Source organism: Protopterus annectens, chromosome 11.part0 (genome assembly GCF_019279795.1).
Source record: "Protopterus annectens isolate FY-2018-M chromosome 11.part0, PAN1.0, whole genome shotgun sequence".
Taxonomy (NCBI): Eukaryota; Metazoa; Chordata; order Ceratodontiformes; family Protopteridae; genus Protopterus; species Protopterus annectens.
Genome location: NC_056745.1, coordinates 1,380,317,079 through 1,380,331,178, shown reverse-complemented (window position 1 = coordinate 1,380,331,178; position 14,100 = coordinate 1,380,317,079). Strand labels below are relative to the sequence as shown.

Genomic DNA, 14,100 nt, shown 5'->3' with positions numbered 1-14,100 from the left:
GCCCAACTGATTCTAGCTTTGACCTTCTCATTCATACTTCCCTTCTCCTCAATCACATTGTCTACATACTTGAAGCTGTTAACCTGTTCCACTATTTTCCCTTCTATCTCTGTTCTCAGCTACATCTGATTTCCCCATTTGCTGCCGTTACAACTGTCTTGTCTGTACTCAGTTTCATCCCATGTGCCTTCAGTTTTACATTCCATTCCCCTATCCTTTGCTGAAGTTCTTGCTCAGAGTCTGCCTGTAATGCCACATCATCTACATACATCAACTGTGTTGACCTGTCATTGTGTCATTGTACACAGCTTGAACTACTTCTACCAATGTTTGAACCACAGCAGGACTGCCCAAATCAGCTTTCTTGGGACCTTGTCATATGCTTTGTCCAAGTCTAGGACAACCCAGTTGGACTCTGTCCTCATCTTTAGCTTAACTATCTGTGTCACTGCAAACATTGGGTCAGTTGTGCTGCATCCTGATCTGAGTCTGAAATACTTATCTCCTATCTTACTTTCTACTACTCTGCATATTCATTTATCAGCCAACCTCTCCAGGACTTTCATTCAATGTGACAAGAGTTTGATACCTCTGTACTGTCCACAGTTGTGAATGTCCCCTTTGTTCTTGAAAACTTGCACTTGAATACTTATTTCCCACTCATCTGGGATATGCCTTTCTCTCCACACTGCTATGAGTAGCCTCAGGAGCCATCTGTCCTCTATCTCACCCAGCATCTTTATCATATCTGCTGTGACCTCATCTGAGCCTGCTGCTTTCCCCTGACTTCATTTTCCTTAGTGCTGTTCTTACTTCTTCAATGGTGGGGTCTTCCTCTTCACTCATTATAAGTTGAGTCTGTGACAGTACAACTTCTCTGGGGTTTTCTTCATTCAGAAGATGCTGGAAGTACTCCTTCTATCTGCCTTTGATTTTCTATGGACTGGTGAGCAGGTTGTTGCTGGCATACCTTATGAAGGTTGTCTGACTATCTTCTTTACCTTTCTGTCTTTGCCTTGTAACTTGATATAGTTTTTTGTGCCATCTACTGACTTCATTTCCAGAAGCTGGTAGAGTGGCTCTAACGCTTTGTTGTTTGCTGTTGCAACTCCTTTCTTAGCTTCTTTGTCAGCTAACCAGTATTCCTAGGCTTGCCTGGTCCATCTTTTCTATCTTATGCTTTTTCCTGCACTCCTTTTTTCTTTTGATGACTTCCTGGACTTCTGTATTCAGTCACCAACTTTCCCTATGTATCTTATTTCCACACCTGGCAAGACCACGTATCTGTTCTGTAGTCCTTACACATACTGTTTTGAGGTGCTGACATTCTTCTTCAGCTCTACCTATTTCCTCTTCTTCTTGAGGTGTTACAGCCCTGAATAATTCCTTGATCTATTGTGATTTCTGTCCAGTCATCTTCCAGGTCTTCAGCCTGGTCTCTGTTGACCTTAGAGCCTACTCTGACCACTGCTTGCAGCTGATTGTGCCAACCAGTAGTTTATGCTGTGGACTGATTGTTTCACTGGGGATTATGCTGATGCTACCTCAATGCCTTTTCCTTACACGCAGAACATCTATCTGAATTACATGTTGGCCACTCTTCTATGTGATCTTGTGACTGTGTCTCTTTCTAAACCATGTGTTGGCTACTATCAAGCCATTTACTCTCCTTCCTTATTTCTTTTCCCCACCCACGTAGATCCAGGCAGTCCTCGCATTCTTGTCTGTCTGCCTCATATAGGTGCAGTCAGATCACCTGCTATCAACACCACTTCATGTTGTCCTGCATTACCTAGTAGGTCCTGCAACTAATGCCTGAATGTACTCTTTTCCTCACTACCACAACCCTGTTGTGGGGCATAGGCTGAGATTATGAATACTGCCCTATCATAAGGCTAGAGTCTGATTGTCATCAGTCTGTCACTAATTCTGATGATATCCTACACTCTATTATGAAGCCTCTCCCTTACCACCGTTCCCACACCATTTCTAGCCTGTCCTCCTCCTGAGTAGTAGACTCTGGATCCCAAGCCAAGTGGCTTTGCTTCTTTGCCCTTCCATCTTTTCTCCTGGACACATAAGATGTCCAACCTTCTCCTTACCATCATGACATCCACTTCCAAGGTGCATCTTGTCAGTGAACCTACAATGAGTGTAGCAATTATTACTTCATGTTTAGCAGGCTGATGTTTTTATGTCCACTCAACATAGCTATTCCAGCAGGGCAATTGGACACTGGCTGGCAAGTAGCTTATTGCCTCAGGGCTGCTGGTCTTTATGATGGGCACACACTGTCAAATAGAGGCACATACTCCTCCCACTGTTAGCATGGGTCCCTAGCTTAGGTCAGAGTAGGTCAGGTCCTCATCCTGCTTATTAGTGGCAAATCCCATTCCATTTGAGGACATTAGTCAGCATGACCGAATCATCTAGAGCCATATTTTACCCCATTAAATTGTTATTCCTGCCACGGTACCCAGTCTGTGATCTGTGTTCTCCATTCATGAGGATACTACACATCACAGTAGATGCATAAAACAGTTGCTTTATACAACTCTTTCCCATGTAGGACCCCATGTAGAGTTTGTGCTGCTGCTCACAGCTGCATTCTTTTGTGAGTCTGAGATGGAAACACTCGGCATGTTTTTCAGAGGTGGGAGAAATCCCACAGAGATACAGGGAGAAGATGCAAATTCCAAACAGGCATTGGCCGGAGGTCAAGATAGAATCTTCTACCTTGTGCATGGGAGGTGAAGACCTTAACCATTATGCCATATGGTATCTCAGGTATATCACAGATTATTTTTATTTACCTGTTTAGATGTTAATTCTAGCTAATTAAAAACAGAAACAACAGATTTTTTTCTTTTATTACAACCCTTCATTTTCCTCACTTGTTACTGATTTATTTAATTGTGACTAGAATTTAGAACAGTGATGAATTTCCTAGCTTCTTGTCTGCATCCTGTGTTAAACCACAATTGCGTTCTACTCCATTCAGAAATCAATGAAGTATCTCCTACGGTCAGTGCATAATTGTTTTCAGGAAACATACCTGCCTTGTTTACATCTCCACCCTGTGAAAACATATCACGAAATGACCGTTTTTAATATCATACATTTGCATGAACAAACTTGTCCCTCTTGTAATGCTGATTTATTAAATGTATTGCTGATTTAAGTTTACCTGGGATGTTTACCTTGTAGCAAGAAGAAAGAATGTGAATTTAGTCAAGACAACTTTTGCCAGAGAACTTACACTGCACATTTGCTTCCTCTTGGCAGTAATGTTACTTTGAACAATTTGTTCTGTGACCAGACTAAGTGGCATAATTTAACATTCTGATGTTTTAGAGCTCACAACTTATTTTCTATATAACTAGAATTAGGATGTGTTTTACTAAAATGTCAGCGTTAAGCATTAACCCACTTGTTGATTATTTTCCTATCAAATAATACAGTTTGTAAAAATTGTATTTTACCAAAAATCTGATTACTCTTAGTTTTGCCTTCATTGGAAATGCAATAGAACAAATTCAGCTGTAACTTTGCAGATCTAAAGGGCCCATTTAGACATGCAAAATACTTTTTTCTGGTCTATATATATATAAAGTTATGTATCTGTTACAGAATTATAAATTTAGTAATTATATTCAAACCTAACTATAAATAAACCAGCTGTTACACAGGAAATAGGAACACAGCAATGGTACTAGGCAAATGATCATGGGAATCACAGCATGCCTATCTATATGCTCCTTTAAGGAAAGATGCTTAAAAATGATTGCCATCTTTTTTAATCACTTAATACTGCACACCTCACAATTCAAGCAGGGTCAACGGACTTCCAGACCAGTTATGTTTTTTATCACTTTTATTTTTATTGATTAAAACGTTTTCAGAGACTCATAACTGGTCCAGATGTCTATTGGTTTTCTGAGTGGTGGTTGGTTTATTTTGATGTACTCACTACTTACTTTTTGTAGAACTTTATACAACCACAAATATATATAAATATCTGATTCTTTATTTACATTTGATATTAAGAGATGATAAACAGCTGTTTTTATGATATGTATCGTACATGAATAATATAGCAATAACCCACGCCTGGGTTTGGATAGTGCTGGATTTACCCACGGTTGGTGTGGTTTGGTCACGAGGGTGAAGCCCAAGTGGCCAAACAAAGACAACCGTGGGTAAATCCAGCATTACCCACATCCAGAAGTGGGTTATTGCTATTATATAATGACATTATTTAAGAAAAAAAAAATTACTTTTCTTAAATAATGGCATTGTATAATGCCTCCTTGCTGCCCTTCCGCAGCTGTCTGGGTATTCTGCGGCAGTTCTGATGTACTGCGCATGCGTATGCTTACGTAGTACATCAGAGCTGTGGGCAAAAGCAACGGAGAAAGCAAGATCTCTGTTGCTTTTTACAAACTGTCTCGCTATGTTAAAGGAGTTTAACATAGCAAGACAGCTTTATAAAAAGCAACAGAGAATCTCCGTTGCTTTTTTTAAAGCTGTCTCGCTATGTTAAACCCATTTAACATAGCAAGACAGTTTTGAAAAAAGCAACAAAGAAAGCAAGATCTCCGTTGCTTTTTACAAAGTGTCTCGCTATGTTAAAGGAGTTTAACATAGCAAAACAGCTTTAAAAAAGCAACGGAGAATCTCCTTTGCTTTTTTTAAAGTTGTCTCACTATGTTAAACCCATTTAACATAGCAAGACACCTTTAAAAAAAGCAACGGAGATAGGAAGATCTCCGTTACTTTTTTTAAAGCTGTCTCGCTATGTTAAACGAGTTTAACATAGCGAGACATTGTGTAAAAAGCAACGGAGAGCTTGCGTTCTCCATTGCTTTAAAAAAAGAGTTATACTAATGGAAAAAGTCCGGGCGACTGGACCTTTTTCCATTAGTATAACTCTGATTTACAGCGTGCACACTGACCAGTCAGCATGCACATTTTAGAATATTAATGGGGGGGTCGTTGTATAATTAGGTATAATTAACTCGACAGATAGCTGAGCAGTCAATAAAGTTCTATAATTAAAACAATCAGAAACTTTTCATTTGCTTAACAAGGGCAATTCTTTTGAAACAAAAATGGATTTTCCACCTAGAAGAATGTTTGGATTGTCAATTACACTTTGAAATTTAGTTTCACTAAGTCCTAGTTCCTATACTAATGCATAAAAAAATCTAATCATAGTATTTACCTGAGGGGGTATGACAACTGTTCAAACCAATGTGGGAGGTAATAGTAACCTTCATTTTACTCAGAGATTAGGAGCACATTGTAACTCATATTGTGACCATATTATCTAAACACCACAGCAAATTAGTGCTGTGAAAACACTTAAAAGCTCTGGTAACCATCTAATAAACATGAAAGTCTACAGCTTTTAATCTTCCTTTGCTTTTTGGAGCCATTAGTTTAGAATAACACATTCTAGGAAGTTTCAGGAACTACTAAATATATTAATTGAATTATGCACCTCCATAAAGAATTTGAATTGATCCATTTGGAAAAACCATTTGGGAAATAAAGCATGTTTGCTAATGTGTTCATTTTCAAAACAGAAATATTTAAAAATTATGAAAACTGTTATTTAGTCCAATGTTCAATATTAATACTAATTAAGATCCATACTTTATAAAGATTTTTTTTCCTAGGTGCTTTTTTCTTCCCTATCTGCCAACCCCCCCCCCATGAGTCTTAGCCTATCTAGTCCGTATGGATGTAAATATGGCCATACTGACTTGAGTGACATCTGACTAGAGGGAACCATTATCCAGCCATCCAGACATGAAGGTTATTTGGTGCCACAACCATCCATGAACCATCAGCTTTCTTGTTGTCCTGCCTCCATAACACACTACCTGGATTAGCATCCCAAGGGGCCCAAAAGGAAATGCTGATCTCTCCACTGGTCCCCGCCCTGCTTCAGCTCCCAAACCTACTACTTCTCGCAGCATACCAAAGCTAGGCCACAAGTCCTGTTTAACTTGAATGGCTGGTGCAAGATCCAGTGCCACATTAAGGGCTTTTGCATGCATGTTTTTATGCATATGCAGAGAGAACTATCATTTTGGTTTTGGAGTCCCAAGCCCACATCCCAAGTGCCTGGCTGCCAAAACACACTATGTTCACTATATCTAAACAACATATCAACACGTCTGTTTTAATACATTTTCCCTGTTCCTCTAAACATATGTTTTTGATGTTTCTGAAGGCTGAATGTATTTTTTGCTCACAGAAAAAATATTACTTGTCATTATAATAAAAATATCTTCTTTTCAGATTTACAGTTGGATTGATAGCCTTGTATCAGAATATCCAAACCTGGTCAGCAAGCTTCAGATTGGATCCAGTTATGAAAAACGCCCACTTTATGTTCTCAAAGTAAGTCCATAAAATTAATTTAATATTTTTGTATTTTCTGTTTGTTTTTGGAGCATTATTATTATTTGCAGTGTAGAACAACAAATGTTAAATTGGGTAGAAACTGTACTAAATCCAGTTTTTTAATGTTTTTATAACTGACATTGCAGCAGACCTTTCAACCTCCAAAGGGCAGAAACACAGACAAAGCCCCTGAAAATCAAGGATGTCTACTTAAAATCAGGGACACCTAATAAGAAAAAAAGTATCATTTTCACAAATGAGGTAGTAAAAGTTATAGAAATTAACAGGACACAGTTAAGTTTTATTTGTGTCATAGTGTCTTATAACTAATTTTACAACAGCATATGTTTTACTGCCTCAAACAAAACCTTTCTCTTACAAAACAGAGTGCAAAATCATGATACTACCAACACTACCTGACAATTGCACCCTGATTGTAGAGTGATGCTGAGTCACTTGAAATAAAAAAAAAAAAAAAACACTACGCAGACAAGAACATAAAGGCTCACTTACTGCCATTCTTCACAAGGCAAGTTTATTTATAAATTAGGAATGCTGCACTTAGCTCCAAAATTACTTCACTTTCTCAGTCATAGTCCTTCTTGTGAGTCTATGAATGTACAACTTCCATTGTCAGCATTGCCAGTGTTTGTATTTTACTGCGTGTTAGAGCACCCCATATTATAGTGATAGGTTGACATTGTCAGTGTTTGTATTTTACTGTGTGTTAGAGCGCCCCATATTATAGTGATAGGTTGACATTGTCAGTGTTTTTTATTTTTGTGTAGAGCACCCCATATTATAGTGATCATATTATAGTGATAGGTTGACATTGTCAGTGTTTGTATTTTATTGCTTGTTAGAGCGCCCCATATTATAGTGATAGGTTGACATTGTCAGTGTTTGTATTTTATTCCTTGTTAGAGCGCCCCATGTTATAGTGATAGGTTGATATTGGCAGTGTTTACATTTTGTTGCTTGTTAGAGCACCCCATATTATAGTGATAGGTTGACATTGTCAGTGTTTACATTTTGTTGCTTGTTAGAGCACCCCATATTATAGTGATAGGTTGACATTGGCAGTGTTTGCATTTTGTTGCTTGTTAGAGCGCCCCATATTTTAGTGACAGGTTGACATTGGCAGTGTTTGTATTTTATTCCTTGTTAGAGTGTCCCATATTATAATGATAGGTTGACATTGTCAGTGTTTGCATTCTGTTGCTTGTTAGAGCGCCCCATATTGTAGTGATAGGTTGACATTGTTCACCAAATTTTAATGTTTGTATTTTGAATGTGAGTGAGTCACTCTTGAAGTTAGAACTTTTGCTATGCCCATATTTTAGATAGGTAGTTAAGCTCCTGATGGTCATTCTATTGGTGCTTCGAGTTCCCCTTCTTATAGTCATAGGTCAATATTTATAGTTTACTCTTAATATTTATGTTCTTGACCAGTGCAGGTCTGTGAGTCTTTTTATTTTATGAAGTTGATATTATCTATGATAAGAGTATTTTTATTGTGTTGTGATTTGTTTAATCTGTACTGACAAGACTTCATCCTGAATGTTATTTCACTTTTAGATTGCCACTTCAGATCGTGTTCTTTTACTATATTTTTTATGTTGCTTAGTTAATATTTGTCTACAGTGATAGGCTGTGCTATAGAATGCATTCAGTGTGATTGGTTGTTTGTTTAGAAGCCTGCATTTTCTATCATGAATTGGCTAGCTTTATGCATCTATGATGTTAATGTACCAGTAGTCATATGATGTTATGTCATGCTCCGATTGATAGTTATATTTTTTATTAATGGAACTTGATTGTATTCATGTTTAACGGTCTGAGGAAGTGCCATATATAGTGTGAAATTCCTCGTCTGTCTATTTTTTTATTTACTTTTATAGTAAAGTGATATATTTCAGCCTTGCATCTGATTTTATTTTGTACTGATTGTTTTGTTATTTTGCCGGATTTGGACGTGAGGTACCTCCACCAGACAGTCATATTTTCTTGTTTGCTTTCTTGTTTGGTTATTGCTGGTGTGAGCATGGCTGAAGGCACAAGTATAGAACTGGATTATAACCCCAATGGGGTGAACTCTGCCTTACCTTCTGGGTGCCATGAACATTTTGTGAGCATGCTGGGAGTTGTAGGTAATCCCTTATTAATGTATAAAGTATTGGGTAACAAGGAATTGACTGTTCACACTAGCTATGATAGTCAATCGGTGCATTCTCTCTTGAAGTGGTTAGAGAATGACTTGTTTAAACTTAAACATTTTCAATACCGGCATTTTCATTTGGAAGCTTGTTTACACTGTAAAGGAGCCCAGAGGGGGCTAAGGATTATTAAAATGACCACTTATGCAGACTTTTACCAGGAGCTTCTAGCCAACTGGCAGAAGCTGAATCTTGACAGGATTTTCAGTGACATCACACTACTTATAGACTTTTTTAAACCTATGGAGGATACATTGTTAAAGGAGGTAAGTGTATTATTCCAGCAACTGCATGATACTTTTTCTTTTGATATCGTTCGTTCTCCCCTAGATGAACTCACAAGTGATTTATCATTATTTGAAAATCGAATTCTGATGCAGAAAAGAGGAAATTAAGCAGAGATCTGGCAGACTTTAGGAGTGGCAATGTTTTTTCATGGCCAGAAGTACCAGTTAGTAATGCGAGCACAGGAAATGATAATACATCAGAGGTTAGAGCAGAGACTGCTCCTACTATGCAGAGTGCACCAACTATTACTCCAGATATTACTCCAGATGCTCAGACTGCTTCAGCTAGCAAGGATACCTCTGTGAATGTTTCTTTACTAATAGCTACTGCCAGTAATAACCCTCCATCATTGGGCAATGATGTTCACAGGAAGACTCTGCTGTTTGCAGGATCTAATAATTTTTCTTCATCTTTTTCCCTCTTTACCTTTACCCATACAAGACACAGTGATGAATCAGAGATCTCAGAGCAGAGGGAGGAAGCATCACAAACCGATGTAATATCAGTCCTCAACCCCACCATCAAACATATGTGAAGTGAGGAAAAGACTCCCTAGTTTGGAATGTTTCCTCAGTGCAACTGACAACTACATAGTTGTCACTCTTAGAGAAAGGACTATCTTTTATACTTTCTAAGACTTCAATTTTTTTGTGATGTTTTGTTAGATTTGAAATATTATAGTAGGAATGTTATGCTTAAGTTAATGTACCCTTCAGATATGGCCAGAGGTGCTTTCAAGAAGCCCAGTACATTTGTGCCTCCTTTGCATCTTTTACTAGAAGCTTTTACTAAGGTCTGTGAGTCTGATTTGTCAGAGAAATGTAATAATCGTTGTAGGAAAAATAAACATCTGTCCAACCTGAGTAGGAATGAGTTTTTAGCCATATCAGAATTACAAGACATGAACAATCTTGTTATACCCCCTGCTGATAAGAGCAGAGACATCATCCTGATGGACACTGATTTTTATCTTGCTAGTATATACACTCTGTTAACTGATGTTAATACCTATATTGGAGTGAGCAGGGAGAAGTTGAACATGATTATTTCTAGGATAAACAATGATTTATTTGATTGTCTCATGGGTCAGAGTATCACCATGGAACTTTATAACTATCTAAAAGTGGACAATCCAATAGTTCCAACATCGCATGGTCTCCCCAAGATTCACAAACATCCTAGGCACCCACCAATGAGGCCTATAGTGTCAGGGAGAGGATGGCTAACAGAAACACTATCTATATATGTTGAAAAGAATGATTAGACCATTGCTGGACAACACCCCAACATACCAATTGCTATGCAGGTTCAAATGTTACTTCTGGCAATCCTGTAACCACCTAACAGAGCCTATGGTGGAAATGCACAGAATGCTTTAAGAAAATTGGCTACGGCTCTGTAGTCACAATACACCTTCCAGCAATTCTAGAAGATGTAACAGCTACTAAGAAGACTGCCAAGGCAATGGAAACACAGTGTATGTCTACAGCTTGTTGCCAGAACAAATTATCTAGAAATAAAGTGGATATACAGAGAAGGCCACCAGTTGTTGAAGGCACCTTAAAATTAACCAAGCAAATCAAAACAGTCCTAAGCAGAGCACATTACCAATATTCCTCCTATAGTCATGGATGATGGCTACATGACTCTAATTCTGTGGTAGTAATATATGCCCCCAGACTGTGAAAGTCCCACTGGCTACATGCATGTCATATAACCCATCTCATTATGCTACTTCCTGTATAACATAAGAAAGTCCAACTGGCCACATGCATGTCACATACCCCATCTCATTATGCTACTTCCTGTATAACATAAGACATGCATGTCACATACCCCATCTCATTATGCTACTTCCTGTATAACATAAGAAAGTCCCACTGGCCACATGCATGTCACATACCCCACCTCATTATGCTACTTCCTGTGTAACATAAGAAAGTCCCACTGGCCACATGCATGTCACATACCCCATCTCATTATGCTACTTCCTGTATAACATAAGAAAGTTCCACTGGCCACATGCATGTCACATACCCCATCTCATTATGCTACTTCCTGTATAACATAAGAAAGTCCCACTGGCTACATGCATGTCACATACCCTGCCTCATTATGCTGCTTCCTGTATAACATAATAGCTGCAAATATTGCATGACAAAATCATATCCATCACCATTTAGCTCTGTACAATGCATGATCAGTTCTAGCTGGAAAATGCCACTATCTTTACTCACACATCACTTTTGATGGATTGATGCACACTGCTGTAGTAGTGGTTTCATGCAGTCCAAATATTAGTGAGTTAGCAAATGCCAGAATGGTACCAGAGACAGTCTTTGACCCCCTAATTTAGTTCATATGTAGCCACCATCTATGACTGTATGGCGAATACCAAGTGAGCTTTTGGCAAGTGTTCACCCATTTTTATCTCACAGTAACCCTCTCAGCTATGCTGAAAAGGGATAGTAACAGTTCCCTATGACGATGTCGCAGATGCAGTTTGTCGAATGTGCCTTCACCGAACCAAAAAGTGTGAAAAGGCAAAATAGCGAAACGGCTTTTCAGCGAATTCTTTCCTGGGAAAGAATTTGCTTGGCTGCTTTCATTACTATGACGTTTTCGGCACTGTGGTGCGATCTCAGAGTTGGTATATTTATGTAGGGGGGTATTGGGGGTGAAGCCTCCCACATTATGTAATGTTTTAAAGTTTTGTTTTTTTTTTAATTTCAAAACAGCAATTTTTTTACCTTTGAAAAAAATAGCTGTTCTGAGGTTTCGACGTTGTACGCTTTTGCTTACATGGGGTTGATTATGTGTCGCTCGCTGTTGTGAGTATGCAATATCATAATATAGATCCATATTAACTATTAGGCTGTGTCACTAACCACTAGTAGCACTCAGTCACCTGGCTATGCCTATATGTAAAATGTTTAGACTTAAAGACAATATGAGTGCTACTGTATAACTGTTATCACATGTCAGCATGTCTTTATCATATCCACATGGCCTTAATATGCCACCATGGCTTTAAATATTAAGTGCCACTCTTTGAGCTCAGAGTCATTTCAAAGGTTCATTGCAGCTTTAAGAATTGTTTAGCCATTATGCCCTTGAGTGGTCATTCTTAAACTAAAGCTGTGCAGCTTGAGTTAAGATCAGATCCATAAAGTGGGTATCTTACACGAAATAATGGTATTTATTTTTGTTTGTTAACCAGGTAAGTGAACTGGCTTTTCTCAAATCCCTTTCAGCCAAGACCCAGCCCACAATGACAAGCATAAATACAACATATAGTGAAGCCAGTCAGACATATATTAATGAAGCAGTAAGGGGCAGGCAAAAATAAATGAATAAATACATACATAACTAACTAAATAAATAAAATGATTGGCCAGTATTAGAAATCAATAAGGATTTACCCCTACCAGTCACAGAATACAGAATTCAGACTATACATCACTTTTTGGTCACACATCTGCACAGACACTGAGCACATCACCTTCTACAGACTGCCAGGCAGGTTGTTCATTTCAGAACAGTTATATATCTTATTTTCAGGCTTGAATTAGAATAATAAAAAATAATACAGAAGAAAAAGGTGCAGCTGCCATTCACCACTACTGGTCCAGGACTTTAATGACCACTGGTGGAAGTGGGATACACAATGGTGTAACCATAAAGCTGCAACTTAAACTCAGTTACAATTAAGGTTTAGCACTGGCTGAGACTAACTAACTGAACTGCAACTTAAATATTCAGAATTACATAAGAAAGGAAATCTGTCTTTCTTTTTTATATGAACATTGATTAATAATAATAATAATAATATAAAAACAGGGTTAAGCATAACCCAGACTGCTGAATTAATCACTACCCTGGACAACATGGGAGTCTAAAAAAAAATTAAAAAGGTGTAAATGCATGTGTGCCTTCCATTCTTTGTAGTGATTGGATTTTGCAAATTTTTAGCATCTTTCCAGTGCCATAGTCATCCTTGTTCTATGATTTGTTTTTGCACAGTTTAGCACTGGTGGCAGTAATCGCCCAGCCATTTGGATAGATTATGGAATTCATTCCCGTGAGTGGATCACTGTTGCTACAGGACTTTGGACAGCAAAAAAGGTAATGTTTTGACTAGAATTTTGTATATACAAAGAGAACTGTTAACTAAAAAATGTGTTTACTAAGTGTAAGCTTCTGTTAAATATTTCAGTGCAACATATCTACAAACTGCAGTGTAAACAGCATGACTGAAATGAGTCCTGAGCATCTGGAACAACAAGCTAGTGTTTTGACCACTGGTCAGCAATATGGATGCACGCAGTTGATTTTAGCCTTCCTGCACACTTTTTTAAATATGTTATCCAAAATGACACTGTTGTTGGATTCAGTCACTGCACTGACAAGCATGAAACGTCATGTGTTAAAGTGAGGAAGGACTAAAGTAAATTTACATTTAGGTTGCATAACTTAATTTTCTCTAAATTGTTCAAAAGTAGCATTCACTGCACCAGAACTATGCAGTGTAAGATAATTATAATGGATTTCAGATTACAAAAAGCTGAACTATACTTGGGATGTCTTGACTACAACTAAAAGGAAATAGTTGCAGTACATTAGTATTACAGCTCATAGTGTCAGGTCAGCTATCCTAATTACTGATTCTGCCAATCATTAGCGGACAGGAATGACACAACAACAACAACTCCTGGGAAAAGTAGGAGGAGACAAATAAGCAGAAATTTCTGACATTCAGTAGTCACAGACTAGGTCAAAGATGAAAGGAACAGCCATACCTCTGTGATGACTTTAGTACATGGAGACTACTCTATAACATCTTCATTTACCAAAAACATAAATACATACTTACATAAGTATATTCTTTTTTCTGATATCAGTAGTTGATAATATGCTATTAAAATAAATGCAGAATGACCTTCAATAATTTACTTTGCAACTTGATAAGAAATTACTGATGGCCCAAGTCCTTTTTTCTTTTTTAAGTAAAATAAATACAAAGAATGAAGCCAGGGTCCCAATTTATTGTGACAGTAGAAAGTTGATCCAGATAAAAACACTCTGCCTGGTATGTTTTCCATAGTAAACTCAGTGATGCTAATATTTCTTTCTATATGTTTCTTGATGTAAACAAGGTTATAACGTTAATGAATTCATGAAG

General features: G+C 37.8%; 1 protein-coding gene across 1 annotated transcript in view; it reads left to right on the top strand.

Moving 5' to 3' along the window:
• LOC122814878 (carboxypeptidase A1-like) overlaps positions 1-14,100 on the top strand; it is a 99,469-nt gene that overhangs the window by 20,806 nt on the left and 64,563 nt on the right. Inside the window, exons 5-6 of the mRNA XM_044087152.1 lie at positions 6,310-6,411; positions 12,942-13,043. Of these exons, the coding sequence (XP_043943087.1) occupies positions 6,310-6,411; positions 12,942-13,043 (204 nt within the window). The remainder of the gene's footprint in view (positions 1-6,309; positions 6,412-12,941; positions 13,044-14,100) is intronic.